We start from the raw sequence: 25791 nt of genomic DNA, 5'->3' as shown, positions 1-25791 counted from the left end.
GAATGTTAGGTTTTATGAGTTAATAACAGTTAGTAGGGGAATATCATCTCGTATCCATTGCAGGCCCCTGCGTCCTGTCAAGAGCATATTGTGGTGTTGGGGTTTGTTCAGTAATGGTCCAACCAGGAACAGAGGCGGTAGAGTAACAGCACAAGGCTTTATTAAATCACTTGTACATACACGTTCTCTGCAGTCTCATGCTACAGCATCACCATAGTCAAAAATGCTAACCATGCCCTCAGGAGAGAAACAATCTAACAACAGTTTAATAAATTAAAGTAAAACACTGCAGCTTTTCGAGCTGTGTGCATTTGAGGGACATGAGCTACAAAGAAAATCCCCCCAAAAAACATTTTTTGTGCAAAAATTATACTCCATTGTATTGAAATAAAACAGTGACTCAAACTGAGATAAGTAACAGATGTGTGATACTTAAATGACACGTTAGAACAAAGATACAGTATGAGGTCGTGACCTCTACAACCCTCCCCTAAATTAGAACATTTTCATAAAATGACAGATGTTTGTGCTTTTGAGATATAAAAGTTGAGGTAATATTTTTAAATCAACTAAATGCAATGATTTAAAATATAAACATCCATCGGTCTCCTTATTTTCTGTAACATTTTCGCAACAACAAAGTCTAGAGCATCTCTATCTGGGACGTGACAAACGTGATCATGAAGCAGGTCAAGGCGTTAACAAGGTTCCATCAAACGAGGGAAACATTAACTCCTGGGAAAGTAAAGAGGGTGATGGAGAATTCATTCTCAAATATTTAATGTCAGATTTACTATTAGAAACTAGAACGAGAAAATCCACTACATGACTGATTGAATTCAGATCAAAGTTGAATAGTTTACTGAAAGTAATTAGTTACTACATAGTACCTGCATGCTGGAGCCAAGTGCAAGACTTGACTGAAGAAGTTACCATAAAACTTTACTATGAAAATAAAATACTCATCCCATGATTATCATATTGTACAGGCACCACCCCAGAACACGTTTCAGTTAAGGGATCTTCTCACATCATGTATTAATGAATCAGTACAAACAATAAAACCTACAAAGTCTGAAAACGTTGACTTAAAATACTAGAAATACAGACGTACTTTGTTCCAGTAACACTAGAAATCTGAATGCAGCATTTTGTTGTACAAATATTCGAGACATGAACGTGTTCAACAACTTGAATCAAAATGTATGCAGCAAGCAGCATTAATATAGTTTTAATCGATATGCATTCCTGATTCCCATGTGGTCGTGCGTCATGGGACAGATCTACAGTAGTTAGCGGCCCTTCCAGCATTCTCATGATGTTCCGAGGAGACGTTCCCAGGCCATAGACATGCACTGGTAGGTAAAAAGTAGTAGTACTTTACAGGGCGGAAGGCCCCCCTCGCCGGTACTACCACTCGAAATCAAACATGCACAAGCATTTCAGTATTACACTATTTAACTAAAACTGCTAATGTTTGACTTTAAAAAGAAGGACATTTACTTGTTCAAGCTAAATTTAAAACAACAATATGTAGTTGCACCAGTGAGCCCGGGGGAGGCTGACTCAGAACCGACATGCTCGGTCTACACCAGGGTGCCCAAACTGTCCTTTGGTGGGTCAAACGCAAACATGTTGTGTTGTTAAAATCCCTTTTGTCAACTAAATACTACTGTGCCAAAGTGACATTAGTAGTATCACTCTGCCACCTGATCAAAATATGTAAAAATATTTATTATGGATCACCATAATTAGGAAAAAAAAACTTTATTTTTTAGTTATTAATTAATAATTCATTTATTTATGAAGTGTGGCAGGCCAAAGTAGGCCCTCGGGCCTCAGTTTGGGCAGCCCTGGTGTACACCAGTGGTTTCCCCACCACCCTGTGTGTTTGATGTTTCTGATAGTGTGCATTACATACCTGGGAATAAAGGAGCGTACAGCAGAAGAGTACTCAGAATAAAAACTAGAAATGTCCAGAAAGGACTGAAGGGCTCCCAATTAAGAAAAACATTCCTTGTAAAAGCACACAAACCCTGTTTGTTTTGATGTGAAACCACATCCCATGGCTGTCACCAGTCGTTGTTATGGAATTGTACATGTTCAAAAGAGCACTTCCATGTTGGCCTAAAAGCTTTGGTTGAAGGTCAGTTTAGTAGCTTGGATCTTATACACAATCTTCAAGAGCCACTGAATGGACCCTTGGGTGGTTTCCAGGTCAAGAATGAACTGTCACACTCAAGCTTGATTGGTTGGTCTTCTTGGGTGCTGTGCAGTGTTACAGACATTCTTTATTTTTATTCTTAGCACCTGACAAGAATTCAGTATGTGCACATTTTCTATGAGTTGTATTTGCAGCACAACAGGTAAAAAAGACAATTAAAACCCAACAGCACTGGATTACTTAAGTTTACTGAATTTGCTAGCGGGAGGACACTGCTGCTGGTATGGAGGGAGGGGTAACTCTGCACTTATGCTGCACAGCGTGGGTTGGGGGGGCAGCGGGCATAGAAGGGCATTAGCTTCTTGTGTCTGAAAGCTCGTTTTTAATACTTCCTCCTACAAAGTGCACAGCAATAATCAGACTCAATCCATCACACAAGGGAAGATGAAACAGGTAGCATGAGCTTTCACACACACACACTGACTCACTAGAGGAGGCAGCAGGCTCGAAACATGGTCATCCCTGAATGGGAGCTAATATGCAGGACAACGCTCTCATTGGCTGAGACAAACAAGACCGTGCCACGCCTTAAGGTGACGTCAGAGAGTGCGGCGGCTGAAGTTGCGGTGGCGTCCCCTTCAATGACCAGGAGGATGCTGGCACTGTCGACTGGTGCCACAGTGTACTGCTTCACTGAGGCCGGGACCTGCAGAAAATACAGGATGATTTTCAGTTTACAACCAATCAAAGCTTGGAATTTAACAGTTTGTCTGCCTGTGACCTGTGATGGAGCAACGTCACGGTGGGTCCAAAGACCATCCAGCACCCTGTAGATTTGTCATGAAAGTAAATCAAACTATCTCATTCTGAAGTCCGGAGCTTTTGGGCTCACCCACATCTCAGATCCTGGGTGCTGCTGTAGGAGGCTAAAGACCAGCAGAGGCTCAAACTGCCACCCTTAGCATCACCTGCTCATGTCCCCGTCTGTCCATTATTCTCTCCCTCTTTTTCTCTGTCCTTCTCTTTCCTTCTGTATATCTGTCTTCCCCCATTATCTGTCTGTCTCTGCCCCACTCTCCTGCTCTCTTTCCCCCCAACCGGTCAAAGAAGAAGGCCGTCCCCACTGAGCCTGGATCTGCTTGACGTTCCTGCCTGTTAAAAGGAGGGTTTTGGTCACCGCTGTTGCAGGATGTGCTTGCTGATGGAGAACTGTTGGGTGTGAATTCATTGAGGGAGTGTGGTACTGGACCTGCTCTACTTGTGAAGTGTCATAACTTTTGTGATTTGGCGCTACACAGATAAAACTGACTTGAAGTAAAGATGGCTCATAATTTGTGTTATTTTATAGCTAAAGATATGTATTGTAACCCTTGTTATATTAGTGCAGGCAAACACCGGTAAGAAAATCATATTTGATGACTTGATACAGGTATGCTAACGATCCCTATCCTAAACCATTCACTGTGCTCAATAAACCTCCTTGAGTATAAATGTATCACCCACTCAGGTGAGGTTTGTCACCTGTATCCTCATGACGGTGAAGTCTGGCACAGGCGGGTCATACAGGGAGATGCAGGGGTCTGACGCGTCCTGGACACACGGGAATATTTTGGAGCTGGCAGGGGCGGGACTGTAGTTCAGCATCTCACACAGCGTGTTAACGTCGATGTATTTGGGTGTCAAACCTGCCCTCACTGTGTTATCTGAGCACGCCATACACTCAATACAGTCTGAAAAACAAAACAAAACAGATGACCAAATAAAGAGAAAGCAAGTTTTATTGTAAGTGGTCACTTGACTCTCCTACTAGAAACATCAATTCTGCTGTTAAACTTAAAAACAGCTGATGTGAAGTGACAAATATGTTCCAAGACACAGTTTTCTCTGTTTTTATGTATTTTATCGTCTACTGACAATTTGATCGTCCCCCATTTTTGTCAAAATATGAACTGGTAGGCTTTTGAATAGAAAAGAACCTCTGGTAGGGGCAGTGCAACTCCTTTGTCATGATTTGGGTTAAAATAGAACCTTTCACAATGTTTTGGAAGAAAGCCCTGGGGACAAACATTCATGTGGGCATGAATGCTGAGTGTACACTGTCGAATCACAGAGAATTTTTTTTTTGTCCAGACTGAAAGGGGTATTACACAGAGTGCAAACATAAGGCTCACACTGTTTTATGTATTAAATTATATAAAAAGTCATGAGTCTCTAAGTGTGTTGTAACTTCATTCAACTCTCTGCAAAACTGTTACCTTTTTTTTGAAAGAGAAAATTGAATTTCCTCATAATGGGTACTTTACACCATAGACATAGAAACAAGAAGGTTCCTTTTTTCTGTCCAGGTGATATTTCACCTGATGTTCCTTTATCATACTGAAGCGCTGCAGAGAGGCAGTAATATAGCCACTAAGACATCTTCTCTTTTCAGAAACATCTGGATTCATTACACCAGTGAGCTTCATGGAAGGAATGTACACAGAAAGAACTGCCTGACCTCCATACAGGTAAGCGTGAGGCTCATTGGCTCCAAGGAACATGGCTTGATCCGGTTCCAAGACCACATGATTAAGGAAGTAGATTGAGAAGCAACCGATGTCTCCGGGGTACTGGGAGTGGAGGCGGAGCAACAGGTCACCATTGCTGCTTGATGTGTCCTTCCCTGCCGCTCCTGTGCGAATACACATCTTCAGGTATGATCTCATACGTCACGCACAAGAGTTTCATCAGATAAACAATTAGCAATCCTGTTCCAGTCAGACGTTATAGCAAATGCAGAATTCTGCTGTCCCATATAACCTCACTCACCCTCTTTTTGATCCTGGAGGTACTCACTTTATTCTTTGATAATAAAACTACAGGCCCCGCCCCTCAGGACCATGTTTGATGTTGTTAAGTGGAATAGTAGTTGAATTAATGTAGCCAAAGTTATCCGTACATACAGAGGAATCCTTCTTTTATAATTTCAAAAGAAAACATCTATAACAATGACCCTGAAATGCTTGAAAGCAAAATGTTTGCTTTCGTCGAGAGCATGAACTGGGTACATCTCACAGTGTCCTCACCTTCTTCAGTGACTCTCTTCACCAGCATGTTGAGTTGATCCACAAACACCTTCTTCTCACAGTTCATCATCCTGGTAAAGCACTTCTTCAATGCCTGGCTTGTACGAACTGCATCTCCCAGGCTGCATCGCAGCTCCTCCGCTGCCTCATTACCAACGAGAGCGTGGAACTCTGGGACGGCTGATGGAGGCACATACACACAAAATATGTTTAGAAACCTTTACCAATTAAGGAACTTTATATACTTAATATGTGTAGTATATGTCAGGGTTTGACATCCAATCACCACATCCTTTTACACCCCCCTACTTCCATCCACTGTCTAAAAATCTTTTAATGGCCCTGTGGGACTCACCTTTGAGGAATCCCAGGATCTCCTCCACTGGCCTGAAGCCACAGAGGCCCTGGAAGTGGGTGAGAGCAATGGCCATCTCTGGCTTGTGGTTGTTGTCTGGATAGTGCTCTGGAAACTGAGCATGGAGGTGAGCGGCCAACTCCTGACCAAACCATAATGACACAAAAGGAAGAGGCCAGAGAGAAAGAGCGCATCAAGGAAACTCTACATTTGACCAAAGGATGCAATATACTGAGTCAGCTTATTGATCAACGGGTGGTTGCGTAGAATGTGTTCACTGTGTAGGTGTGCTTGTTTGTGAACTCACTCTGTTGGGGTGAGCCTGTACGGACAAGGCTGTGTTGACCGAGAGAACTTTGAAGAGGAAGGGCAGCTGACCCTGGAAGGTGTCTTTAACCTTTGAGCCCAGGCAGGCTGGGAAGTGGGCAATCCACTGGCCCAGCGTGGTCTGTGCAATCCTGTTGTCTTTAATCTGAGCATCTCCTTTTGGGTGGGCACCCATCCACAGCTGGAGGGGGCAGCATGTTCAGAAGACCAGGTCATGATTGCTTGTTCATTTTCAAAATGGTGAACTGGTGTTTGTGGGTAGAGGCAGAGGAGGGCTAATATTTACAGATGCTTTGGAAAGTTACTGTGCCTGGTCTTACCAGAAATTTTTTACTGTTTGAACCATGACTTGTGTAATACTGGAGTCATGACTACTGAGTACTCATGGGATAGAACATCACGTTGACTAACCATTGTAACATGGTCTCTAGCTACGTGTATTCCTACACAGACAGACATCTCAACTATACACTAGTGAAGATCTATGACTCACAAAGTGTCCAAGAACAAGAGAGATACACAAGAACCTGACGAATAACTCAAAACCACCTCTATGGTGGTTCCCATCACAGTAGGTGTCTCCAGGGCCACTCTTTGCCATGCTGACTCACAGAGCACCAGATTAAAGACTGAAGTACACTGACACATGTGGCCAAGACCCTGAAGGGTCAAACATCCATAACCCATACTCAATGAGTGAGCACCTTCCATGACATGTGGCATTAATGTGTCTTGAGCTACATGGAAATGTCACAGGGGCATTTACCAGAACGACTGACCTTTATGACAAACCTGACAGAGCTGCTGTTGCTAAATAAAGAAACACTTTTGAACGGTATTAAGTGAACTCGGCTCTACGCCAAGATAACTCTACTCATGCAAAGACACACGATGTCTGATCCAGCATTGACAAATCCAGAATGCGTTGCTCTATATGCAATTTAAAACATATCTACTAAATCACAAGTCCGCATGAATCAAACTTAAATAATGACACACTGTCTTACTGCCTGTACAAAGCAATCCATGCATGCTTTGTGTTATTTTTCTCTGCAGACCCTAATTCCATGTGTTCTAGATCTGGATCAAGGGCCAGTCTTGTGTTTTGAAGAAGTAAATTCCAGCACACATTCCAAAATTGCACAAGTTATCACAGATATAAATTAAAACGCATACATAATATAACCATTCCCAAACTTACACAACGTACATGAACAGCTCTGTACTTAAATTCTGAATCATTTTACTTCATCTTATTTCTTTTCCAGGCTTGGAAAAAGACATTTTACAGTTTCTCCTAAGTTTTCCATGACAGTGAGAGCCTTTAGCCAAGAGTGCTACTCTCTTACCTCAGCATAAGGTTTTCCGCCCTCAATGACAGCGAGTGGATCTCCACCGATCACCAGTTTGGCCACCTCACTGTCCAGGCCCACCTTCCCCCAGGCATAAGTCTGCACTGCACAGGTCAGCGGAAACACTAGGAAGGAGAAAAAGAGATTACTAAGATTAGATATGGACAAAAACATTTACAGAACTGAATTAACTGTGTCTCAGGAGCCTGCAATACCTATAAACCTGCACCAAAAAAAAATAAGTTTTGCAATGATCCCACAAATGTTTTGTGAAAAACTTGTGACAAAGATAAGCATTAACGGCAGAACATAATACATACTTTTGTTGTCCAGGGGGACATCAGTGCAGCAATGAAGCGCAGCCAGCTCCTCCAGACACACGATACAAGCAAGCATGTCATTTCTGAAGTAAACTTAGCCACTTTGCTAGCACTGACAAAAGTACATCACATCAGCTCATTTTGGCCAATTAACCTCTTAAATCGGCCACAACCTTGCCGACACTAATATGTCTTTGATAGGTTAACTTCGACCAAGACAAATTTCTCCTCGGAGACAAGTAAAGGAATTGATTGATTGATTGACCAGTTGACTTCATGTCAGCTCGAATGATAATCGCCCTTAGTGCACACTGAATCATAATGAATTATCAAAAGCCCAATAAATCACATATTTACTATATTACTTCCTTATAATCTGTTAATGAAGAAAGAACTTGCACAAAACTGTTTCGGTCATCTGACTGATATAATTTTTTTTATTTAAAAACCTCTTATACAGATGACATTCATATTACATGTAATTATAAATGCACGTTTAAGAGAAGATTCAGGCCAGGTTAGCCAGTTTGAACTTCATGGGCAGACGTGGTTTCAACAAAGAGAATAAACAAATGATATTCCAGGGTGCCTCAGTGTGAATGAATGAATCATGAACCGTTACAGAGCATCGATGGAAGGACCACATAACTTAAAGTACGATGTTTGATTTTATTTTTTCTTTTCCTACCAGGTAGCTGTCGATGTATTTCAATACGATAAAAGCTCTAAAGCTAACCTGCGTGTCTATTATGCTAACAGTGCCGCTGTTAAAAGTACCAGCTCACAATGAAGCAAACAGCGGCGCGGTACTTCTGATGTAGCATGGATGCTCGCTAGCAAACGGCTGCCTCCTCACTCTCACCGTAGAGACTCCTGGTCGTTCTCGCGTATATAAAACGATACAGAGTTGGCTGGAGAAGATAAGATACCGGTAGAATGAATGATTTGTATTAGTTACAGAGAGGAAAAATCTCACTTACCTCTCACTTCCTCCATGGTGGCTGCTGTCAGATCAGCTCGTCGGTGACGTCACGACTCGCCTCCGTGAACGCCTTCACAATAAACCTCGATGTCCTTGTCCGACTGACACGACATTTATACCAACTCTGAAAGGAATGTACAAACAGATTAAAAAAAAAATGTGGAAAGATAGGTTTGTTTGCGGAACTTTTCAAAGAAATTAATTCTAGGCTACCCGTGTGGTCTACAGCTGAGAACATGAATTTGACAACGGCTTGACTTCTCTTTACTCATAGCTTTTCTGTCCTATTTTCAGTTTAATGTGTACTTCTGATTCTTATCAGCGTTCTTCTTCTTCTTCTTCTTCTTCTTCTTCTTCTTCTTCTTCTTCTTCTTCTAATTATTATTATTATTATTATATTTTTCCCGTGTGTGTGCGTGTGTGTCATTGACGTGGGGGTATTTCAATTTCAATTTGCGGGAGAATTTTATATTTCATTACACCCTGACCAGACACAAAGACGGTTTGAGTTGCCTTAATAAAGCAACACTTCCAAGTTCTACCTGATTAATTTATGTTTTGTTGATTAAATTGGCCAACTTTCTGACCTCATCAATTCTACACAATTCAATTAACAACGACAGAGAGTGAGCTTAGATTTTAATTGATTTCTTTTGTTCACCACCATCATCATCAGCATACAGTGATATACATAATAGTAAATTTGTTGCATCTTTTTACATATAGCTCTAAATGAGAATATGACAGGAATTAGAATTGAACCTTGTAAACCTTTTTTTTTGGTCTGTTCATAATTCAGTCTTTTTTTTTGCTTTATCTTAACTTTGGAGTTTGGAGTTCTGAATTGCTTAATCTTGTTACAGTTGTTTTTTTTTTTAATCACACTCATTGTTTAAGAAAGAAAATGTATTCCACCTTACAATATTTACCTTTACCTTTTTTCTTATGAAATATTTAAAAAAATAAATATGGTAAAGCGATAGTTTACCAGACAGTTTATTTTTTTAAATAAATGATTGAACTAAAAAAAAACAAAAACAGGGTGCGCTATTTTTGCGTGACGTCACAGCCTAGCGAGCTCAGTGCGCCTGCGCTCCAAACTTCGCTCGAGGAAGTGGGTTGGAAAGGCAACTTAAACGATAGAGAGGAGTTCGTTGTTTATTCCCCCCGGTCAGAGAGGATAAAACAATACGGAGCCTTTTGAAAATGTCGACCTTTGATAACAACCCTTTCGCAGACCCGGTCAGCGACAACCCTTTCAACGTAAGTGCGCAGTGTTGTGTTGTGTAGTTTGGTGATAAGGCACAGTCGAGCCTGGTTGCTGACTTATCATTTGAGAAGGTAGCTAGCACGCCAGGAAACTTGTTGGGTGGATGTCGAGGAAGGAGCTACCGCTTCTCTTTTGATCATGATTGGACAGAAATGACATTATTGACAGGACTTCAACCAGTCAGCGTGCCGTTCTGCAAAAAAAAAGGCGGGGTGTACTTTGGGCTGAGTTGCAGGAAGTTAAACTGTAACGTTGGCCAGCTACAGATGTGTGTCAGAACCTCTGCAGCCTCTCACCAAAGTTAAAATGCCGAACATGCTGGTTGTAGTTTGATGTTATTGTTGAGAGTACTTCTTGTCCTCTCGGCTACCTCAGCCACTGTCAGCTACCCGTCAGCTTCCACTGGCTTTGATGGTCTGCTCCTTGATGAGAAAATTTAATCAAACATATAGAATTGGATTGAATTTAATCCACAAAATTCTCGGTTAACTCAATTGTCTTTGTGTCGAGCTGAATATGCAGTTAAGAATGGCCAGAGTCGATGTGTTGGCAAACTCATTCATCCTGTATCCACATTATTCAGACTCATATGATGTTAACAGGGGCAAAGCTTTTCATTGTTTTACTCATATATTTACGTAAACACACACAGGAGGCATAGGTTTTCCCCTATTTTTTTCCTTGCCTTTATAACTTCTCTCCAGTACGTTCAGATGCTCTCTGGCAGGTAGTCCGATATGAATAATTTGTATCTCTCAAGGATATGACCCATATTTGACGGTTAAACCATAAACCCATTAACTTATTATTGCCTGGCTTTAGTCATGAGGCTGTTGTCTTCCTCCAGCTTCTGTCTCATTACATCATATGCAATATGCAGGAGTTACACAGATCTATGAAGGAACTAGTAAATAGGCCGACTCCCTCCCTATTCACATGATTTAACGGGAGGATAACATGACATTCTGGTCACATGGACCTTCCGCTTAGAAATAAAGAAAGGGGGTTGATGTGCAACTTAAAGAATGAATTGACAGGAAAGCTCAGTACTTTCCAAGAGTTTGAAAGGTAAAAATTAAGTAACAGTGCCACATTAAGTGTGTAAGATTTTTATATATATAAAATATGTGTGTGTGTGTGTGTGTGTGTTAGCATTTCCTATATTTTAAAGACACCAGCAGCGACCTCATCACGTGCAGTGTGATCTGGTCCCATTATTGAGGTGATCATGAGAGGGAGAAGCCATCATGTGACTCAAAGTAATACACAATGAAATAATGTGATTTAGCACCAACATGAGTTTGACTTTCACCACGAACGTCAGAGAAGCTGTCTGACCAGCTGATCTGAATCAGCCTCAGCAGCAGTTGGAGGTTGCCAGCACTGTGATGGCGCTTATGCTGAGTGAGACAGAAATTCAGCCGAGACACCTCTTGAAATTTGGCCTATAACATCATAACTGCATAACTGCTGTTACCTCAATTTTTAGGTTGTGAGAGACAGAAGAGTCTGCAGAATGTAGTGATATTAAATTTGTGTTTGTAGCATCAATAGTATTGGAAAGACAGTGTGATTTATCAGTCCCCTTTGGTCCCTCTCGAAGATTGTGGTCAGAAAATATAGTATTAAGTATTGATATCCTAATATATAATTCAATTGCAATGAAGTACATGTAACACAGGTTTATGAGGGTGCTGGTCAGTTTGGCTGCTGTTTGTGACAACTGCAGTATTGGCATTTTTCTACATCCCCAATATATGAAATATATCTTTATGGCAATGCTCAGCATAGCATACTGTGTTAACTAACACCTCACTTTAAAAGTATTTTGGCTGTATGATATTGGGGGACATCTGGTGAGTCTCCCACGGAGGTTTCTCTACTACCATCACTCTGAGAATCATGATGCAAACTGCGTGAGTCTTTTTTCATAGAAAGTTATGTTGTGGTATTTTTGAGAACAGATAAACAACTTCACTTTAGCCTCTGGACATTTAGTTCAACAGTGTCTTGCCTTGCAAAGCAAAAACCACCACCTTATAATTCCGATTTGTTCCAAATTGTAATTTGTTCCTCAGTAAAGAATCAGTAAAAATGCAACCTCTCTATAATTCCAGCCACATCAGGTACACACAGGTGTGTTCTAGGAACTTGCAGTGTCACACTTTATTGTATCACCTGCACAATGGCAGTGACATCAGGTGTGAGCATTGTGTGATTGCTGGGTGGGGAAGTGGCTGAATAAATAACCTGCTAGAAGCTGGAATATGCTGCCTCTGCTGAAGGTTTGTTCAAATCACTTTGAAGCTGTTATCATCATGCAGGCCTGCAGTGTGAGCTGACATTTAGTAGAATAGAATGGCTTTAAACACGCGGGTTTTAAAATATTGTTCTGTCTCATCCTGGGGCTGATTTTGAAACAGAATCTAATTTCACTTATTTGAGCTGATACTATTATTGCATTGTGATTTCTCATGTCTCAGGAATTATTCCTACTGATTTTTTTTTTTAAAGAAACGTATTCAAATCGTTTTATGATTGTTTCTTCTTCTTTTTTTCTTTTTTTTTTTACCAAACAAAGCTATTTGTATCAGTAGTTTTCATTATCTGATCTGCTTATTATTTCATTATAAATTTAGCAAACTGTCTTTTCTAAAAAAAAAAAAAAAAAAAAGTTCAAAGATGCTTACAACAATTTCCCAGTATCCATTCACAAATCGCTTCTTTTGTCTACCTGACAATCCAGAACCAAACCACAAATTCTTTTCTGTCATAAATGACAAAAAAGCAAAAACATCAAATATTTGCTGGAACCTGTAGAACATATTTTAAATGCCATTACATCACCTTCTACAAATATTGTTTCCTCTAATGTGATCATGCCAGAAGGCCATGTTGCATTGTTTTTGCAAAAATCTGTGATTAATTAACCTCACTTATCTTTTACGAGACTGTAGGCTTGAGGCATGCAGAATAAAACGTGTCCTCTATTTAGGAGGAATATCTGAGTGTAGTTATGAAATACCTTGAACAGCCACACCTTGGTAATCAACAGCCAACACAACGAGCCTGGTTTCCTGGTACTTATGACTTCAAATTGAGGATCTCATGCTGATTGGAACATTGCCCTGCAATGTTGTAATTTCCACTTCTGTTATTAACTCAGTAAACGTTATTCGTGATACGTTGTCATTGCAGATTTCACACTCCAAAATTTCATGTACTTGTCCAATAACAATAAGGATTCTGATATAATTGAACAAGTTTTAGTCACTGTGCTGTAAACCTTGATCATTAAGATCCAAGAAGAGTAAAGGTGTCTCCTCTCCACACCCCCTGTTGTTTCTACCTTTGTGTCATCTTGTTATGCTTGTCCCAGCTCGGTCCTTATTCCAGAGAGACTTTGGTAGTCGTCAAGTCAAAGACAAACCTTCATTAGTTGACACTCGGCAGGACGGCTTTGATGGACCTTGTAGTGTATCGTAAACATGTTTTGCATAATAACTTATTTTGAATATCCTCATATTGACAAAGTGATAAACAAAGGATTGTTTAAGACGTTAGAACCTGAACGATATATTGGCTGGGTGTGGTGCTGGTGGTGGGGGAAACAGTAAAATGTGGCATTACAAAATGTTGAAAGAGAATTAATACTTGATGTGTAAATAAATTGCATTGGACCATGAAAGAAAATGAACCTTTTGAGAATTAGAACGATGAAAATCAGTTGCTTTTCCATTCCACTCGATGGTGCTGACTCAACAGATTTTTTTCTCAGTAGCGAGTATCTTAGTGCGTAGTGCAAAAGTGAAAGTGAAAATCCATTCAATTTAGGGGGGTGGAGTTTATCTAAGCGGGGGTCTTTCACTTCCCAGACTCAGTAGTTAGTAGTCTCTCATACCAGTTTGAATTATTTAGATTAATCCAGACTTTGAGTGGCCAGAAAACCTGAGATTCTTTTAATGTTTATCAATGTTGTGTGCCTCACTCTTGAGGACTGGGGTCTTCCTGGGAACGATTCATGAGAGGACATAGAGGCTATGGCATCAGTAGCTGGGTGTGCTGTTGTACTTCTCTTTATCTTTATGACTCGGTGGTCAAAGCATCATATCAGACTCACGGCTGTATGGGATGTCTTTTGGTCTTTACGTGAGTGCTTCAGGAAATTGAAGTTCAAAATGAAAACAAGCTGAAAATTTGCTGAGGTCAAATCAGTTCTTAGCAGTGGTAGAATTGATAAATCTTTTTTTTCTTTTTCTTTTTCTGGCTAAGACAAAGGGAATACTTTCAGTAGGATGAACCAAGTACCAGACATCAAGCTCACATCTTCAGTGTTTTTCGGTGATTGACAGATGCTTTGATTTGTTCCAGGACCCTTCTGTCACTCAGGTGACCAACTCCACCGTGGAGCCAGCTGAACAGTTCAACCCCTTCCCTGCTCACCCCACAGTAAGACCCGCCATTCACCCTGTCTGCCTGTCTTTTCTCACATCCCCTCTACCCTGTTTCCCAAGCTTCCTGCTGTCTTTTATTCTCCCTTCCTTTCTTTGCTGTCTTTCTTCACTTCCTTTCCTCTTCTTCCTTTATTTTTCTAATCTTCCTCTCTTGGTTTTAGTGCCACATCTCCTCTGCTTTCATTTATTTCCTCATTCTTATACTTCAGGACAATCTAGCCACTCATACCACGCCTGCCTCCACCTCTACCTACCAGCCAGCCGTGCTGCAGCCGTCTACAGAACCCAGTCCACAAGTGAGTCCAAAACACTGCATAAACACACACTCTTGCTTCTAAACCATCCGCTCACTCCACTCCACTTCTGTAACTAATTTTGAAATAAAATAAAAGGCTGCCCTCAACTTCACATTTGTAATATTTAAGGAATCCAGAAAGATTAGCATTGCTGTTTGGCTGAAATCATAGTTCTGGTTCCTATTTTTACTCAGTAGCTGTTTTTGTTTCTAGGCATAAGAACGGAGAATCTAACAACATCTTATATGGAGTTTACCTTTTGCAAACACTTAGCATGTTAGACTAATCTATAATAGCAGTAGCTGTCCTCTCTGCCTCCCTGTACTGTCTCCTCAGAGACAGCTGCAAGTGCTACCTGATAGTTGGTGGCTACACAAACATCTGCTCTATGTACACAATATGCTGCTGGTAAATATTTATGATAAGTACGACATGTCCTCAGTTTTGTTTTTGTTCCTCCAACCAGCGACAGCTGTAGCTGGAGGCTGTATGTTTTTGGGATGGTCTTCCGTCTCATTGATGTGATGTATAAGGAATGCCTCAAGGGAATTTCATTACATTAGGCACAAATGTCCAGTGGGCGCAAGGATGGACTTATTAGAATATAGTGCGAAAGGGTCACTGGACCTCACAAAACACATTTTGGCCCATAAATCATTCATGCATGTCTGTATTTTGCCAAAAGCTAACAGAAATGTCAAACACAATAAATTGCAAACACTTATCTGAATATTATTCAACACCATAATCCAGGAACAGAAGGGGACATGTAAAATCTTTGTACTTATATGATTTAGTTTTATTATTCTTTTAAAATGTCTTCTCTATATGTATTATGGACTCGGATGCATGTGAACTGGTTGGTGTTGGTATTCTCCTGTTTGTTGAATAAAGCACCTCTCTGTCTCTGCTTTCAGGTGGCCGCTGCTGCAGCCCAGGCTAACCTGCTGAGGCAGCAGGAGGAGCTGGAGAGAAAAGCTGCCGAGCTGGACCGCAGAGAGCAGGAGCTTCAGAGCCGAGGCCCAGCAGGTCAATAAAGACAACCCTCTCCTTTCTGCAGTAGCATCAGAAATGACTGCTTATTCATGAGGCTGGAAAACGATTTGCAGTAAATCAAGTGGAATATAAAACTAGGAAAGTAACTCTTTTAACACTGGCTATGGAACAAACCCTCATGAAAACAAAACATGTTTTCCTCATCTGATGTTACGGCAGAATATAGAATTTATTCCTACATTCTGCCTAAAGATCACCAAACTGCTATATGTTAGCAACAGCATGTTTTGCTGTTGTATAACCTTTCAATCTGAAACAACTTAAACATGCTAATATAGTTCCCTTTCATATTTATGTGAGTTTACTGTAGATTTGTGGGAAATTCCAGTATTACTCAGTTATAGATGGCAAATTTAAGTCATTGACGGATGATATATATTTACTGTGGAGCATATTGATCAAGAGCAGGAGCTTTCCGTGAAGCACAGGCTGCATTCAACTGTTTTTGTCTTGACAGGTAAAGAAAACAACTGGCCTCCACTTCCTAAAAGCTTCCCCATCAAACCGTGTTTCTATCAGGACTTCTCAGAGGAAATCCCCCCGGAGTACCAGAGAGTCTGCAAGATGATTTACTATCTCTGGATGTGTGAGTACGCTCAGATGAAGCTGTTTGTCACTCCTGAAATAAGGAACCTCAAATTTGATGCTGTTGATAATTTTTGTGCATTGGTGTGATTTCTGCTCTTTGAAATATAATGTTTGTTTTGTTTTGTTGTGGGGTTTTTTTGTGGGGGGGGGGGGGGGGGGGGGGGCGGCGAGGAACATGATCTAGAGTAAGAGTTGTTTCCATGGCAATGTCGCATTAATACTTCAAGACGAGTTTGATTATGTCCTCCCAAATGTTACTGTGTGTTGTCTAATAATTGCCACTTGGTGGCAGCAGACACGTAAAGGTAAGGCTGGTACTTACATGTTGAGCATGTAACATTTAAGAATGGTGCCTATTCATGATTTGAATGTGGCAGAATAAGTTGCTGCTGATAGATTACTGATAATAACAATAGTTTGCCCTTCTGTGACCCCTGAATCTCCTCTCCTTGGTTCATTCAGTCAACTGTGTGACTTTGTTCCTCAACCTGCTGGCCTGTCTGGCTTACTTCACCACTAATGCGGCCTATGGTGTGGACTTTGGCCTCTCCATTCTCTGGCTCATCCTCTTCGCCCCCTGCTCCTTCTTATGCTGGTACCGGCCCGTCTACAAGGCCTTCAAGTGAGTCTCCCTTTATGAAAACTAATGTGTTGCTTAAAATATATGCACGTGTTCACTGTTTACAAAAAAATTGCTAAAATGTTGGATATATTGTTTGACTTTCATTCTTTTCTCTCTTCTAGGACTGACAGCTCCTTCAGCTTTTTCTTCTTCTTCTTTGTGTTTTTCTGCCAAGTGGTCGTCTTCATCATCCAGTCTGTGGGCATCCCCAAGTGGGGGAACAGGTGGGTTGAATTATTTGAACAGTATGAAATAAAGGAGGTGAAGATTTTTGATACTGCTGTGATCAGCAGCGTCACCTACATTATATGAAGGTGACGTGTAACTATTTTGTTTCAATAAAGCATGAAAACGAGCCGTGGGACTTATGCACTTTACAGCATTTGAATTAGAAAACCAGCCAATCCAAATACACACAAACAAATTATTGATAATTCAGATGAACGGGAGCGCTGGTTGGTTAGCTGGTTAGCGCTGTCGCCTCACAGCAAGAAGGTTGCGGGTTCGAGTCCCGGCTTGGGCACGGGATCTTTCTGTGTGGAGGGTGAACCCCGACTCTCGCCTGTAGCCGCTGGGATAGGCTCCAGCCCCCCCCCGCGACCCATAATAGGAACAAGCGGAAGACGATGGATGGATGGGATTTAATGGTGATCTCAGCATTCGTGTCTGCCCACCTCACTGTTGTTGTATCTTGACTATCTGAAGTACTAAAAACCAGCTTTGCTGCTCTCCCCTCTCTCTTTTCTCTCATTTTTTGAGACTTTCCATCCTTCAGCTTCTAGCCTGCTGGTAACTCTGTAAGTGTCAGCTTCTCACACTGGCTCCTCGCTTTGCCCTTTTAAACTGGTGTTTTTAATTTATTTGGTGATAGACTGATGGACTTGTTGGCCACATACAACCAGAGACTAAAACAAGACTTATAACTCAAACAATTAGTTCAGAGGTCTGTTTTCAAAACCTGATGGAGCATGAGCTTTGCACTGAACCATACTGCTCTGTTTTTTTCCTGCTTAACCGTATTTATATTTTCATTTACTTAAAAAAAGAGAAGTTTTCGGTTTAAATGTGTGATTTTCAGTTGTAATTCTTATTATAAATAATTAAAGTATGTCAAGATTAAATTAAGGAAAGGCAAAAATAACGAATAGGAAGTTAAGTTAAATAATTATTCTCATTTTACAAGGTTTAACAACATTGACCAGGCCTGAAAAAAGCTGAAGAAGTAAATCCAGAATAGAGATGTAAACCAACATGAAATTCATCTTTATTTAAAAATAAATAAATAAATAACTGATGGCCGCATGAATGCTGAAACAGCTCACACGGTCTGTCACCAAAATTGCTTCCTTTATAAGGCGCTTTATTTTCAGAATAATAAGTTACATGTGATGATGGTAACTTATTGTTTTAACCACAACTTCCATTGCAGATGAGATGCAGATCACAAGGCAGAATGATTTTTTTAATGCTTTAATAGAAGCTCCTTTTTAGAACATGCATTCTTATTGTGAATCATTTTATCACATTCGTCCATCTCCTCCTTTGGAATCATAGTAGCTTTTCCTGTAGTTGCTTCTTTTTTGAAACATTATTTTCCTGACTCTAACCCAACATACTTGATTTCCATTTCACGTCGTAGAAAATTACTTTCAATTAAGCCATTTTATTTTCCTTCCGCTGCTTAAAACATTTGGATCTCTGCCTCTAGTGGATGGATCGCCGCCTTCTCGGTCGTTGGCTCAGACAAGGCAGTGGGAAGCATCATGATCATAGTGGCCATCTTCTTCACTGTCTGTGCTGTGCTGTCAGTCATCCTGCTGAAGATGGTAAGAGTTTTTACTCGTCAGTTGTAAAAAAGATTTGATTTGTGACTGAATTGTGTCAATACTTTCCTTGTTTTAAATAACTATTAATTGCTGAGGGTTAAACTTGAATAATTTTCTGGCTAATAGACAGTGACAAATAAGGAGAAGGTTTGGGAGAAATGAAATAAATACAAGAGTGTATTTAATAGGAGCAAATATTGATTCATACCAAAAATTCACACCTCATCCTGGATGAATCATCACACACAGGCGCCGGGAGAGACCCCCAGAGGCATCACACCTCATTCTATAGATGTGTCATTCTACACTATCAAAATCTTCTGGTTAAACAGACCAAAATGGAATTATTGACCCTCTTTGGGGTTTTGATTGAACACTGGCAAATAAGAGCTAATTGTGCATTACAGTGGAAATGACAAATCAGAATAAAACAATCTGAACTTACGAGGATTGATTGCCTGCGATGGTCAGCTTCGCCCTTTGTCTCTGAACAGGTGAGAGAGGAGGTAAATGTTTTCAGGGCCAAATATCTCACCCGCAAAACCACAGAACTAAAAAGTCCCCTGTTGTGTAACGTGGTGAATTTATGAAGGTTTTAACTCAGAGTCACTTTTAACTGTCGCTGGTGGTAATAGAGATGCAGAAAGTCTGACAAAATACAATTACGGTATTATCGCTCTCTTCAGTGTCACAGTCTAGAATTTAAGAACAAACAACTCAGCCATTTGCTCTCCACCTCCTCCTCTGCAGGTTCACAGCATGTACCGTCGCACTGGGGCCAGTTTCCAGAAGGCCCAGCAGGAACTGTCCCAGGGCATTTTCACGAGTAAAACCTTCCAAACAGCCGCTGCTGGTGCAGCATCCTCTGCTGCCCAGGGAGCTTTCCAGGGAAACAACTAAATGTAGCAGAGCTAAGCTCCATGGATCAGGTCAAGGTCTATATGTTATCAGGTCTAGTTGATTAACTCTAACAAAGCTGATTCAATAAGGCGATCAGGACCATTGAGACATTTTTTGTCTAGTAGAGTGAGAGGATGTTATTCTGATTGTGGGGACTGACTTGTCTTTGAAACCAGCTGCTGTAAAATATAACTAGAGGTCGCTCAGCGGGTGCGTACCTCCGCCAAGGAGAATCCAGCCAAACCAAAAACTTCCACAATGTTAAACAAACCTCCCCTCAAAATTGAATGGGATCTTCCTTGGCCCGTGCTGCACCCCACCACCATGTGTGGCAAAATCGGCCTCCAGAGTTTTTGCCTCATCCTGGTAGCAGCCAGACACACAGCACCGAGAACACGACCTCCTCGGAGGAGGCAATGCACCTCATAATGTATAGACCTTGTGCAAGGGGAGGCTAGAAAATGGCCACCCTCTCTTCACTCCTACCATCGCCACACATGTAAACCCCACGTTAACTGGGCTTCTCACCTTGTCTCCAGCAGAGCAAGATCGGCTCTGCTGGATGTGAAAAAGCAGTCAGGGGTCAAGTCCCACATCAAGAGCATTCAGGTTGGAAAGCCTGAATGAAGTTGACTGATGTCTTTTTCGGTGCGTCTTCTTCTTGTTTATTTCGTGTGCACTTTCTAGCAATGCTCTTCCATGTAATACATACAGTAGCCCTGAAGTGCCAATCACAACCACCCATTGTCAGAACACTACTGCAAAATAATCATTCAGCAAATGGCAAAACAAACAAAAAAAAGCATAATTCAGCAGCAAATAGGAAAACAATGGCAAATAATAAACCAAGTGTGAATGGACAAAAGAACAACGAATCAAAAACCAAATTGAAGTAATCAAAAAAGAAAATGTCTATTTGTTGTCGTGTTTTGCTGTTTATTGTTATGATTAGTACTTCAAGGCCGCCATAAGAAGTGTGTGCGTGCGTGTGTGTGTGTGCGTGCGTGTGTGTGTGTGTGCATGCAGTCCGCTTTTGTTGATCCGCATCAATAATGGACTCTGTTCCTGTAATATACACAAGATGAAGTATTTCTATGAGTCATAGATCAGCAATTGAAATAGCATTTCTCTTTGTTGTTGGACCGAGTTTCTACCCAGCAAACCTTCTTTTTTTGTGTACCACAATTTTCAGTCTGGCAAGGAATAAAAATAAATAATTTTAATTTGAGGATGTTGTTACATTAATTGCAATCCCTGCGATTAAACATTTCAGGCCAGAGTCATTTACTCAAGAAGAAAAATTATTTCAAAGTTTCACGTGAAGCAGTGGTCATCACTTACAGAAGTTGCAACTGTGTTGCAGATTTCACGATTCACGGCTTGTTTGTTTGCTTTTTTCCCTGAACACTTTTTTTTTTTTTTTTTTTTGCTAAATTTAAAATTTGCTGAAAACATTTTAGAAAAAAAAATCACTCAGATGTTCATATTTGGTCTCTTCTTCGTATTAGATTATGCTTTCTATTAAAAAAAGAGAGTCAGCGCGCTTTTCTGCAGTTCATTTGATTCCTCTTCGCACTTTGACAACAAATTAAATTGTAATAGTGTAGACTGAGATTTAATAGGTCTTTAGAGATTTTGGATGAAAGCGTTCAACTAATTTCTCATATCAATGGTTAATGGAGCAGCTTCATGTAATCAAGAGTTGTTTCTTTTATTAATGATGATAGCAATTAGTTCCAAGGGAAACCAACACAATATAGAAAGAAAGAAAAAAATTCCGAGTTGGTTTAATTGATTAACTCTTAAGTAGAAGGATAGCTTTAATGTATACAGTTGGCTTTAATTGGCGGAGTCGATCCCATTTCAGTCCTATCCGGCTATTTTCAGTAAAAAAGGAGATGCAGGAAAAGGGACCGTTTATTTTTCATGTAGATTTTTAACCTCAGCTGTGTATGCAGCCATTAAGAGTCATTAGTAGGAAACAGAACTGTAATGAAGTCCGACTGGTATGACAGGAGAAGCAGAATGTAAAGCCCACGTTGTTCTGGTTTGTATTTCTCAGAGTGTTTTGAATTCTCCATCATATCTACCTGACAAGAGTGCCAGTGTCTCAGTCACACCAGTGTGCTTATATTTCTAAAATATATTCTATGCTTAAAAGTCTTATTTGTACCTCAGTAAAAACAAAACAAAACAGAAATTTCTAAATTATTTGTGTACTGATGTATATTTTCTTTGCGGTTTCTTACATGCAGATGTATGTTTATTTGATGTACTGTTTCAAATCATTGTCATTCTTTGCAATCCTAAAGAACAATCAAACATTCAGATATAGTTTGTGTAATGTTCTTGCAACAAATAACTGTTTAATTTAATGTTTGATCCTGCGTCCATAATGTTATACAAGATTTCTATGAATCTGTGTATTCATTGTGTTGGGAGAACAGAATTCAGTGCCTTTGGTATTTCAATATTGAATATAGCATCTAATAAAATGCTTTGCTTTAAAAAATAAAATGGCAATGATAATTTGACTACTTCAGTTTAATGTTTAAAGTTTTACAAAAATGCTGTACATCTTTTGAAATTCTCTCATAGTTCTACAAAGATGGAGAAAGCAGGTGAGGCTCGGATCATTTTTCTGCGTGTAGCACATTTGGTTGCCAATTATTTTTTACAATGAATTTGTGTAACAATGGCTCCATTCCATGAGTAGTCCTAGAGCCCTGAAGGCCACTCATCTAAATGCAGTTCCATTGTCATTAACGTAATTAATTCAAACTGCTTTTTTGGTCCGGGTGCAGGGACGTGAAAGCAAAGTAGTAGTAATCTACTGTGCGTGAGGTCTGTTACCAGGGTCCTAATCCTAACACTCGAACCTCAACATCCGAAGCCATTTTTCTCCTCCCTATACAGTAAACCTGGACAGTACAGGACTGTGAAACGCTAGAGCCCAATTCTGAGCATAAATCTGCTTAGAAGCCAGAGATTTCCTTAACTAAAATGACATTTCTACTCTTCACTAAGACTCCAGAACACAGTGGTTGGGGGTGCTTACCATTTTCCGTGAATTTGCTCTTTGTTTTAGGAAAAACAGAGACTGGACACAAAGTGAAGAAAGACAGGCCTTTCTGTCTGCGGTGACCCAGGCTGTCTGGAGGGAACAGTCACTGAAAACTAAACTGCTGTTTCAACCATCTGGCCACCACTCTGCCTGTCTGTTTCTTCTTTTTCAAACTTCGTTACTCCGTCTGGAGCTAAGAATAACTTCTAATCAAAGACAGCCATCAACTAGTTTGTTTTAGATTTATGTTAAAAATGTCCTAACCTATTAATTATGCTCATCTGTAAAAGTAGTACATGAAGTGAGGTTGACAGAAATGAAATACCACAGAAATCTGAGAATCAGCTGGCAGGGTCCAACTGCAGCTGCAGGTTACCGTGGTGCTGCTAACTGCTTAGTTTATGCTGAATTAAACCTCTTGAGCTTTGGTCAGTCACTCAAAGCTGTAGCTGCCTTTACCTTCTGTTTATTCTGGGAGACTCAGCTGAACACAGTGACTGAAGTTGTGTTGGACGTGGTGAAAATGTGTAAAAAGCTTCTGTGTAAGTCTATGATATATGGGGCAGTTGGAGGTTACTCCAGTCACTTGGGAGGTCATGAAGAAAAATATTGCCAAGTAAGAAAGAGCTAAAATTGTGCCTGAGTCATCTACCAGCTTCTTCTCCTGTGAGAGTGATGCCACCCTCTGGCCTCTGAACATCATGCAAATTCAATGATGTCCCGTCTTGCAATGTTAGCAGAAGTGAGAAGATAATCTATTCTGAGTCAGTGCTACCCCGCCACCACCAACACCAAGATTTGTGGAAATCTTCCAGATGTTTTCTTGTGTAATCCTGATGAGGACAAATGGAACGGAAAACAAAACCTCCCTGGCAGAGGTAACAGCGTCGCTCATGTGCTGGAATAAAAAATGCTCCCTTTATTTATTCCCAGTGCACCGTGATTTTGCAGTTGTAGGGTTTGCAAGGCAATCAAAGTGAGGCAGCTGAAGGTCACGCACAAGGGATTTATCTTCAGGTTTTTATTATTTAATCACTAGTGAGCTCATTACTACCTGGGTTTCTCGAGCGAACCGGCTGCGGCCAGGAGGAAGAGCATGCAATTCAAGCCGTAGCTCCATTTCTTTGTCAGCTGGACCTGTTGGTATTGTTTCTGTCCCCCAAACGAAAATATGATAATTGAACTTCCGAGACAATTTATATTTCAGTGTTAAACAAGAATGCTCATGTTTCACACATTCTTTTATAGTCATTTGCTAACTAGTTTTTCCTACAGGCAACAACCAGAGGGAAGTAACAGTCAGCGATCCGTTTATCTGCGCTTGTACATCATCAAAATGCTTTTTGATAAGCAAGGAAAAGCACAATTACCGAAATCCGATGGGAGCTGAATCCTTACTTTAAAATCTGTTAAATGTTTTATGGAGTTTTGCTTTTATTTTGCAAATGCAATCTCGAAATGAGCCAAAAGTGAGGGCAGCTTAACCACCCGATTTCCTGGTTGCTCCACAAATTTGTCCAAGTTCATGTTTGTGGTGTTGTGCATGATGGTATGGTCCACACAAACAGTCATCAAGTGTAGCTTGTGTCTTACAGTCACTTTGACCAAATAATGTATTGAAAGCTAATATCCAGCAGATGGCGACATCTTTTGTTTGCCAAGTCTGTGAAATCAAACCTTTCAAGTGTACTGCAACTAAAACGATCCCATCTGGCACCAACAGAAAATGAGCAGGATGACTCAGGTGTGTGAAAAACTCTGAGTGCTTGAAGAAAAAGCCTTTTTTTAACTTATGTATTTTAATGAATTATTCCAAAACGAAGACATAAATGTTAGGGTATTTTTTTAATGCTGTTTTCATTAAGTCTGCTATGAACATTAACTCCCAAACTGCAAGGCTGTGTGTGTGTGTGTGTGTGTGTGTGTGTGTGTGTGTGTGTGTGTGTGTGTGTGTGTGTGTGTGTGTGTGTGTGTGTGTGTGTGTGTGTGAGAGAGAGAGAGAGAGAGAGAGAGAGAGAACTTGTGCTGAGCTGGAGTTGTGTAATGTCCACTAAAAAGAAGCCTGGTTATGGTGGAGGTGCCGTGAAGTGCTGACTCACTGCCAGAGACCTGCAGCACAAACCAAATGATGTTCTGTATAAATAGCCCTATCGGAACCGTGAGAACATTTGTGGCGCAACAAATAACCTGCAGATTAGAGCAGCAGATGCGGTAATAACCAGTGTAATAGTTGAGTTTTTATGGGACTTTTTCTCAATGTCATCATAAAATGAAGAATGATGACATTTGAATGTTGCACCAGAATCACAGATTTCTAAGGAAGACGGAGAAAATAAATGAAAGGAATCCATAGTATTTAGGCTTTAATTCATTTATTTTAGAGTGTATTTGTGTTCCTGTATGCGGTAAGACAAAGACAGGCTCAGCCCTCCTTGTGCCTGACAGAAGTTGGTGTAAACCTCCCTATTATCCCAACAGTATGGTGCCAACAGTTTATACTGAGATGCCCTCTGCTGCATCCTTGTATGTGCCAAGCTCAAGGTTAACCAGGAGAAAACTGGATTTAAGAACATTTCTCTGAGATAAAAGGCTATAAAGCCTGTCTACACTGCCTGTCCCTATCAGGGTGTCCTGGTGTGACAGTGCTTCCATTAAAAGACCTTCAAGCTCAGTGGAGACCTGTCCTTTTCAACTGATTTTTTTCAGGATTCCTCAACATGCACAAGAGTGATGACATTCGTTCATAATTTGAACCCTAATAGAGACTGAGAGGGAGCAGCAGTGTCTGATATGTGGAGTTACATCATCCTGTTCTGAAGCATCCCAACCTTGACCATTGTTTGAAAACTGTTCTTCTTTTTCTTACATGCCTAAAAGCAGAATGCAGTCATGCGTTATAATTGTCTTTTCTTTTTTGGCAATCGGAGGTAACCAGATTTTAGGATGGGAGGGTGGAGCTGGAGAGCAGGGAGCAGAGGCTCTGACTAATACCCAGAGAGGCTGCTGAGGTAGTGACTTGAGTACCCAAGCCTGATCGTCTGTTTTACCATAAATGAGTCTGCATATTGGAATATGAACATCGTGCTACTTTGCTGTAGACTACACTCGATGGCAAAATATTAACAGATATAAACTAAATTTATTTTTTAA

At 40.5% G+C, this 25791-nt stretch overlaps 2 protein-coding genes across 2 annotated transcripts; one reads left to right on the top strand and one right to left on the bottom strand.

Annotated features, from left to right (window-relative positions):
• Positions 1-162: 162 nt before the first annotated feature.
• mpi (mannose phosphate isomerase) lies at positions 163-8643 on the bottom strand. The gene is made up of 8 exons (XM_086207885.1): positions 8564-8643; positions 7261-7388; positions 5892-6092; positions 5585-5726; positions 5230-5409; positions 4662-4835; positions 3686-3894; positions 163-2870 (listed from the first exon to the last, which is right to left on the bottom strand). Exons 1-8 carry the CDS (start codon positions 8577-8579, stop codon positions 2652-2654), a joined length of 1269 nt encoding a protein of 422 aa, XP_086064011.1. The 5' UTR covers positions 8580-8643; the 3' UTR covers positions 163-2651.
• Positions 8644-9651: 1008 nt separating this feature from the next.
• On the top strand, positions 9652-22060 carry scamp2 (secretory carrier membrane protein 2). The gene is made up of 9 exons (XM_086209557.1): positions 9652-9828; positions 14207-14284; positions 14499-14585; positions 15503-15614; positions 16099-16227; positions 16692-16851; positions 16974-17075; positions 18560-18677; positions 19428-22060. The coding sequence occupies exons 1-9, from the start codon at positions 9772-9774 to the stop codon at positions 19575-19577; spliced, it is 993 nt and encodes a 330-aa protein (XP_086065683.1). The 5' UTR covers positions 9652-9771; the 3' UTR covers positions 19578-22060.
• The last annotated feature ends 3731 nt before the right edge of the window (positions 22061-25791 follow it).

The sequence above is a fragment of the Aulostomus chinensis genome, chromosome 7, assembly GCF_037954235.1.
Source record: "Aulostomus chinensis isolate RoL2024-O1b breed Wild chromosome 7, RoL_Achi_v1.0, whole genome shotgun sequence".
Lineage (NCBI taxonomy): Eukaryota > Metazoa > Chordata > Actinopteri > Syngnathiformes > Aulostomidae > Aulostomus > Aulostomus chinensis.
Note: the sequence above shows the minus strand (reverse complement) of the source record. Positions and strands in the feature narration are given on the sequence as shown.

What these genes read in the sequence shown, in the direction of transcription:
- mpi (XM_086207885.1), bottom strand. An exon ending in GATCCTGGGATTCCTCAAAG is followed by an intron (nt 5,410 to 5,584) that starts GTGAGTCCCACA and finishes TGCCTCCATCAG; the next exon opens with CCGTCCCAGAGTTCCACGCT. An exon ending in GAAGAGAGTCACTGAAGAAG is followed by an intron (nt 4,836 to 5,229) that starts GTGAGGACACTG and finishes GTATTCGCACAG; the next exon opens with GAGCGGCAGGGAAGGACACA.
- scamp2 (XM_086209557.1), top strand. Translation starts at nt 9,772, where the DNA reads ATGTCGACCTTTGATAACAACCCTTTCGCAGACCCGGTCAGCGACAAC. An exon ending in CTACAGAACCCAGTCCACAA is followed by an intron (nt 14,586 to 15,502) that starts GTGAGTCCAAAA and finishes CTCTGCTTTCAG; the next exon opens with GTGGCCGCTGCTGCAGCCCA. An exon ending in CAGTCATCCTGCTGAAGATG is followed by an intron (nt 18,678 to 19,427) that starts GTAAGAGTTTTT and finishes CCTCCTCTGCAG; the next exon opens with GTTCACAGCATGTACCGTCG.